The following is an 8166-nucleotide window of genomic DNA, read 5'->3' on the forward strand; positions in this document are numbered from 1 at the left end:
TAAGAATGCAAATGTCATTATGAGATTGTTCAAGATCGATGATTTCTCGATCTGATTATTTCTCGTAGATATACGAAAGGACAATCGATTTTTTTTTCTCTTCATTTATTTTCTTTTATTTTTTTTTCTCTCTTTTTTCTTTTTGTTTTTTTTTTCTTTGTCTATTTTGTTTCTTTTTATCTCTCTAGAAACTTAATTCGTCAGACTTAATACTCAATTAACAGTTGAACTCGTTGTCTGGAAATTTCCCTAGATGGTCGTATTTTTTTTCTTTCCTTTCTTGTTTCTCTCTTTTTTTTTTTTGTTTTTCTTTTATATTTCTATTTTTGTTCTTCTTCTTCGTTTTTTTGTTTTTCCTTTTTTTCCGAATGACCCGGTCGATCTCACCAAGATATCCAATTTGGAAACGTACCTTCGAAAAGGCTTTTGTTAAAATACGTCATTTCTATATCTCAGAAAAGCGTGCAACAACTTTCGCGTCCATCGTGTTTTGTATCTATCTTGAACGAACTTGAAGAAATACGTAAAGAAATATTACGTGGCATATACTTACAATGTAAATACGGCGAAGCTGACATATTTTTCTGCTATCTGGGGAGATCTTTTAAGTGATCAGTCTTTTCATACTTCTTGCAATCCCTAGAGTTTCATTGTTTACGAGTCGACTCGACTCGTAAATATTTGTGTCGACGTGGAAACATTCGCATTAAAAATGCGTCTATAGCAAGGTAGCCTCTATTTTCTCTCTTGTAAGCACGCGTACACCTGGATGAATATATATATATATATATATATATATATATATATATATATATATATAGTATAACTATGTGAACGTATAAAAGCTCGTACTATATTTGGGAAAAAGAATAGATTCGATACAGATGGACCTGGAAAGCTTGGATAGAAAATTGAAGTACGTTGCGCTAATATTTGTATTTCTCTCTCTCTCTCTCTCTCTCCCTCCTCCTTTCTCCTCCTTTCTCCCTTTCTCCCTTTTCTATTTTTATCTCTTTTCTTTCCTTTTTTTCTCTTTTTTTCTTTTTTCGTTTCTTTTTTTTCTTTTTTTTTTTTCAATAATCGATATCGTTAGGAATTTGAACGTCGAAGGACGATAAACCGAGGAAGTATGGTAGAAAATTCTTTCACTGTTCATGCCAACGTAGTTTTTTTCCTTTTTTCTTTTTTCTACTTCTTTCTTTTTTTTTCACATTTCATCGGTCAATAGAAAAAAGAATAAAAAAAAAAAAAAAAAGGAAAGGAAAGAAAAGAAAAAGAAGAAAGAACTATTTCGATTTAACCCTCTATGGGTTGAATTTTTGTTTTAAATCCAAAAAAATTAAATTAAGATTTATGCACCATCTCATGAAAAAAGCTATAATTATTTGGTAAAATCTCGATAAATTAAAATGTGACCTGAAAGTTACACGATCCCATAGAGGATTAAATACAATAAACTTATCCTATTTTTCATTGACAAAAATCGAAATCTATTTAATATCGACATTACCAATGACACAACAAGATTCAGCGTACGGTCCAACAAATTTATCTGTATGCCTGACCTATCGATTAGTTGGGTGTAAGCCTTTGTCTATCCATAATTAACTGCACGCATTTCCCTGGCACTGGATTAATGTACGACTCGTAACGTAGAAACGTAATCCGTACGATGAAATTAAACCATTGTGTATCTTGTTTGGGATTTATTAATCGTTCGAATGAAATCAATAAATAAGTTCAATATACGATGTATTTCGTATGTTTTACAAATATTCGACCGTTAACCTAATCTGCATATTCATTGATGAAAATCGTAAAAAAAAAGAAAAAAGAAATTTTATCGAGTCCGAATAAATGATATTTGTTTTGATTACCGAACGAAATAAAGAAAAAGAAAAAAAGAAGAACAAATTCTATTCAATGCGGTGATTATCTAATTAACATAACGTTTAAGTAATAAACGTAACGTTTAAGTAATAAACGTAACGTTTAAGTAATAAACGTAACATTTAAGTCGCGTTTATTCTATAACTTGCTTCGTTGAACGTTTCAAAGCACGTTCCCACTTGTCCAAAGCTTATTGGTCCGAGATGGAAAAAAGTAGAGAATGTAATCGTAAGGTCATAGCAATACGGAGTAATTAACTGGAAGTTTCTTAGAGTATAAGACTACAGCCAATGGTGTAGAGACCTTATCTGAGTCGAACAGGCACCAATTATCGGCTTATCGGTTCAAATCCCCTCCCTCTTTCTCTCCCTCTTCTTCTCACCCTTCCACCCACTTTTTTCGCAGTCCTACATGCGATTACTAAAGCTCGCTATATCTTTCTATTCGATGAAATTGTTGTTTTGGCGATAATACCGAATGTTTCTCTCTCTCTCTCTCTCTCTCTCTCTCTCTTCTTTTTTTTTCTTTCAATGATCATTTGGCAAATGCGGTTGGTTCGAATACAGCAACGATCGTATATAACTAATATTTATTTACCTCTTTATTGAAATATTTTATATAATAAATGATAAAATTGAAAGGTTAACGTTCAATGTTTTGGAATATTGAAAACGGAAATATCAAGGAACTTTGAAGGAAAACTGCAGTATAGGAAACAAAGTAGATGAAAAGCAACTCGGTATCAGCTTCCTCTCTTCTACATCGTCTCCATTTCAAGTGGTATAAAATCTTTTCGTCATTAGGATACTCGAAAGAGAAAAGTTCGGAAATTGCTATTAAATGGTCATGTTAAAGTTCCTTTCCTCGATCTAGTCCTCTCTCTCTCTCTTTCTCTTTCTCTCTCCGTTTCTCGACGATGCACTTTCGAAATTAGCTTTTCCCAAGTAACGTACGGTTGCCCAAGGATCTAAGCTACGCGTACGTATATATACATACATACATATATATATATATATATATGTTTGTGTGCGTGTATTTGTGTCTCTATAATACTGTGGATGTAGATCTGTGCGCATGTATTTGTGAGAGAACAAAACACTAGTCCGTCTCGATGGTTTGCGCACTATAACGTTTTGTACTATAAAGGCTGTTTAACCGTTAAACGTATAACGCGACGTTGCGCACAGCGTGACGTTTAATTCTTCGACTTTCCAGGAAACTACGATGAAGTTTATTAAACCCACGGGAAAGTTTGCGAAGGAATACGATGACCGCCGCTACATATATGATGTACCTCTGTGAAATCGTTGAATGTTAGTTCTCTCTCTCTCTCTCTCTCTCTCTCTTTCTCTCTCTTTCATTTTCCTCATCGTCCAGATTACAGAATGTACTCGTGATTCATTTGAGAATTTCATTGATGTACGTAAATGGAAAGAAATAAAAGAAAGAAAAAGAAAAAGAAAAAGAAAAAGAAAAATAAGAAGAAAGTTTTTTCGAATATTATACGAGTATTGACCTTCTCGTTCAATTGATAAAGAATTACGTTCTTTATATACAAAGTTTAATTTTATTTATTTTTAAGATGGTTGTATTTCTCTCTCTCTCTTTCTCTTTCTTTCTCTCTCTCTCTCTCTCTCTCTCTTTCTCTTTCTCTTTCTCTCTCTTTCTCTCTTTTTCTCTCATTCTCGGTTTCTCTATTATTGAATATCTCCTCTCGTTCTATCGCAAAATTTTCATAATGAATCTCCATTAAGCCGCTTAAAGCCATTAGCAAATCATTATCTTTCAATGGTTACTTTTATGAAAGAATAGACGTTGATGATAACAACGGAATACATCCCTAATATGATCCGTTTGAAGCATTCTATTTGTATTCCTTGATAATATTGAAAAATAGTATTAAAATATCTAAAACGTAATAGCATTAATTAATTCAACAAATATTCGGGAGCTTCGGGAACAATTTATTTATTTATTTATTTATTTATTTATTTATTTAATTAAAGAAATTAAGAAAATTAGATTTCTTTTCATTTTCTTTCTTTTTATTTTTCCTTTCTTTATTTTCTTTTTAACCAAGTAAAAAAAAAAAAAATATTACAGGATTATTAAAATCACGTTGACATTAGGAAAGCCGCGAACTATCTTTTTGAATTCGATCGTAAGCAATGAAAATGAAATGGAGTCTAATAAGAAATAACTATTGAAAACAAGGTAAAAAAAAAAAAATCCAAAACAGAAAGAAAAAAGAATAGAAAAAAACGAAGTTACCGCAATAGTTCGATGGTATTCCGGAGTCAAACGAAGATATAAAACAGGTTGGATTGTGTTATCCCAATAGTGTGTTCGTTCATAAGACGTATTATAACTCGTCTGTTGAGTATATATCGGTTAGATCTGTAAAGAACAAGAAAAGTAAAGAGAAGATAGCAAAAGAAAGGTAAAGAAAGAAAAGAAAAGGAAAAGTAAAAGAAGAGAGGAGAAAAAGAAAAGAAAAGGAAAAAGAAAAAAGGAAAAAAAGAAAGAAAGAAAGAAAGAAAGAAAGAAAGGAAGGAAGAAAGAAAGAACGGATGAGAAAGATAGTTCCCTTTTGAGTCGTTAGCGCAGCACGATTCCGTGTGCTCGACGGGTCGAAGAATTCTGCAAAGGAGAATGAAGTGTGGATGCACCAAACGATAGAAGAAATAGAGTAAGAAGGTTGATAGGAAGGAAGGAAGGAAGGAAGGAAAGAAAGAAAGAAAGAAAGAAAGAAAGAAAGAAAGAAAGAAAGAAAGGAAGAAAGGAAGAAGAGAGAAAAGAAAAGAAGATACCGATAGATAGTTCGCGCGCGCACAACCAATAGATGTAGATGTAGGACTCGTAGAAACGTAAAAGAAGCAATACAAATAAGAATCTTTTAGGAGTGCTAGTGGCGTTGCTGTAGCTATCGATGATGCTGGTAGTACTGGTATTGGTGGTGTAGTAATAATGGTGGTGTTGGTAGTTATGGTAGTGGTGATGGTGGTGGTGGTGGTGGTAGTAGTGGTGGTGGTAAAGAAGATAGAGAGAGAGAGTGGGAGGGAGGGAGGGAGAGAAAGGGAGGGAGAAATGATAGAAGAAGAGAAGAGAAGAGAGACGAGATCGGGATATCGGGGACGTGGTTGGGGGTGGCGCCGCGGGCCGCGCCGTCGCCCAGCATCCCTCGTATCCCACCCGACCACCCTTCTAAAGGCGTACCCTAGCACTGAGAGAGTATCTGCTAGTCATACGCCGGCCCGTTGCGAGCACGCTGATACGGCTCGCGTGTAGTACGCTTACGTCGTCCTCGCTCGACGTGTACCAATTGCAAATTCCATTCTTTTTCTTAAAATCATTCCTGTTCCGGTTTGACCAATCCCAAAGAAAAAAAAAAAAAAAAAAAAAAAAAAAGAAAAAAAAAGAAAAAAACACGAAAAAAGAAAAAAAGAAAATAGCAAAAAAAGAGAGAGAAACAATTTAGTCACTATCTTCGATATATTTCTCACAGTGTACGCGTATAATTCTGTTGTATTTTGTTTCATTTACGTTGTTTTTTTTTTCTTTTTTTTTTATTAATTATTTTTTCCCTTATCCTCAATCGTTATCTTTCAATTCCGACATGACGAGTATAAAATCTTTGTTAAGTTTAAAAAAAAATTGAAAGTTCATTTAATTCATCCGTTAATCCGACGTTTCCATTTAAAAGGATTTCCTTTTTCTCTCTCTCTCTCTCTCTCTCTTTTTCTTTCTGTTTCTCTCTCTCTTTTTCTCTATTATAATTACTAGTATTACTGTTATTACTAAAATCTTTTTTTGCTAACCAGTGAAAATTGTATGCACGAGAAATGAAATATCGTCGTTAGTTTCGAGGCTGCATTTAGATCTCGTCAAAGTCCTCACATGGTCTATGTTTTGTTCCCTGATCCACCACCACTGGCTCCAATCGTCGTGGCTCCCTCTCGTCGTTGTCGACGTTTCATACTTCTCGTTTCAGTGACGAGTTTTACTCGCGGCTGAGATACAAGAGCACGTTATACGAGGATATATTTATAGAACGACTGGGTACCGTCGAAAGAAACGAAATACTTTGGTGTTCGTCGTGTTTGCTTTGTGTTAAATTCAATTTTAACAAAACGGATAAATGTTCCGTCGTTAAATATATAATAAATGAATATATATATATATATATATATGTAATAATATATATGTAATAATATATATACATATAAGACTTAGACATTAGTGTTTGTAAAGATATTGAAGAAACATTGAAGAGAATGTTGAGTATTACCATGTAATAACTTTTGGGGAAACGTCAAGGGTTTTGGATTGAAAGCGAATCGAATAATCGATATCGAGAATTGTATGAGCTACTTATTCTCTGCGTGAAAAGAATACAAGTGATCGTTCACGTTTAAGTTTCTTTCTCATTTAATAATTAAGGACGAAGGACTGAAATCCGAAGAAAAAAAGAGAAAGAAGAAGAAGAAGAAGAAGAAAAAAAAGATAAAGATAATAAGAATAAAAAGAAGAAAATATAATAAAACTAAGTCGAAGCTAGAATGGATACTTTTCTAATAATCGGCATTTGCTTTCTTTGCTACGAGATGTGCGACTTGATCAGGCGTTACGCCACGCCGCAAAATACGGATCTTCATCGATCGGTCGAATCTCCCGCGGCACCGCCACCACCGCAAAGGATTTTCTCGATTTCACGGAAAATACAGAATCCTTCCGCCACTTGCTGTCAGCGATAGATCATAAAATTGAGAATTTCACTTCAAAATTTACAACGCCACTTTTTATCCTTTCATCCGACGGCAATTATTACACTCAATGACAAATAATAATATTACGATGATTGATTCAAGAAAGAAGATCATAATACGGTTCTACTTTCTTCAAGATTCAATCTCAATCGCAAAAAGATCCATATAATATCATCCGGATGTTGATACGACAAATATTTCAAATCGATAATTTTATAAGTTTCTCGAACTCGATTATTTCATAGTGAAGATGAAGTTCGTCTAATTCCGTGTTCTCTTATTTTTCTTTTTTTTTTTTTTTTTCTTTTTTTTTTTTTTTTTTCAAAGATAAAAGAAAAAACCTTTCAATATCTGTCATTCTATTATCGAACAATTAAATTGTTATTTCGATTCGAAACGAAAAATGGACATGGTCAACGTTCTTCTACGAAGTGAATGTTAAATTTGTGAAACTCGAAGGAATCTGCCCGGCGGCAGGGTAACGAAGGAATCAATTTTCTTTACGACTGTTTGCGTTCTGTTAGCCAACAGTCGTAAAAGCCGTCGCATTGATCATCGGAATTCATCGAGTGCAACAAGAAAGTTTCACCTATCGTTCTCCCATCCTTCATTCTTTTCTTTCTCTCTCTCTCTCTCTCTCTCTCTCTCTCTCTTTTTCTCTTTCTCTTTCTCTTTCTCTCTCTGTATCTCTATCTATCTTGCGATATCTACGAACGTAAACATATTTTATGGGATCCCTTCGAGGTGTGCGTACTTACGTACGCGTATCAGTGTCGTAAAATTTGACATTCAGTTATAGTGCTCGATCCTGTTGCATGTTTTAACGACGCTTTATTCATACGATCTCAGATTAAATTTATTGACTTTATGTTATAAGTGATAAGAATATGTGAAAGGAAAAAAAAGAAAATTTTTTTTCCTAATAAAATAAAAATTGTCGCATTTGTTGATAATATATATTTCGATCTTGTGTCGTTGATAAAAGAAAAAAAAGAAAAAAAAAAAGAAAAAAAAAAGAAAAAAAAAGAAACAAAAAGAAAAAAAAGTAAAAAGAAGAAAAAAACAAGAATAAAAAAAGATATATATAAATATAAATATATATATATATATAAATATATATATATACACGTACGTATGTATATTTAATTATCGTCAAAGACGAAATAAGGATCACTCGCGTGACTCGCGATTCGAAAGTGATCCGAAAGAAGATCCGAAAAAGGGAGTAAGAGAAATGGACTCGCTGGAACGACTAATGAGCGCTGGTTCTCACCATCCATCCCTTACGGCAGCCACGCGATCTCAAAACGCCTTTGTGCAGGCGAATCTCTGCTCCGTGATTGGTCGTAAGGGTCGACACCTTACCGGCACCTTCTGTTTGACCGGAGACACGATGGAGGGTATCATTCAGTGCCTCGTCTTTCTTAAAGCTTTTTCGGTAAGTACTAAGGTCCGACCAACGATCTTTTACGACTTTTATAACCTTTGATCGTTTAACCGAGTGACAACA

General features: G+C 33.9%; 1 protein-coding gene across 2 annotated transcripts in view; it reads left to right on the forward strand.

Moving 5' to 3' along the window:
• The first annotated feature begins 7825 nt into the window (after positions 1-7825).
• rg (A kinase anchor protein rugose) overlaps positions 7826-8166 on the forward strand; it is a 197911-nt gene continuing 197570 nt past the window's right edge. Inside the window, exon 1 of one of the 2 annotated variants that reach the window (XM_085655316.1) lies at positions 7826-8094. In XM_085655316.1, the coding sequence (XP_085511442.1) occupies positions 7891-8094 (204 nt within the window). In that variant the 5' untranslated portion in view covers positions 7826-7890. The remainder of the gene's footprint in view (positions 8095-8166) is intronic. The other variant, XM_035868671.2, reaches the window with a different exon arrangement.

This window comes from Vespa mandarinia, chromosome 2 (genome assembly GCF_050613455.1).
Source record: "Vespa mandarinia isolate Hongniang chromosome 2, ASM5061345v1, whole genome shotgun sequence".
NCBI lineage: Eukaryota > Metazoa > Arthropoda > Insecta > Hymenoptera > Vespidae > Vespa > Vespa mandarinia.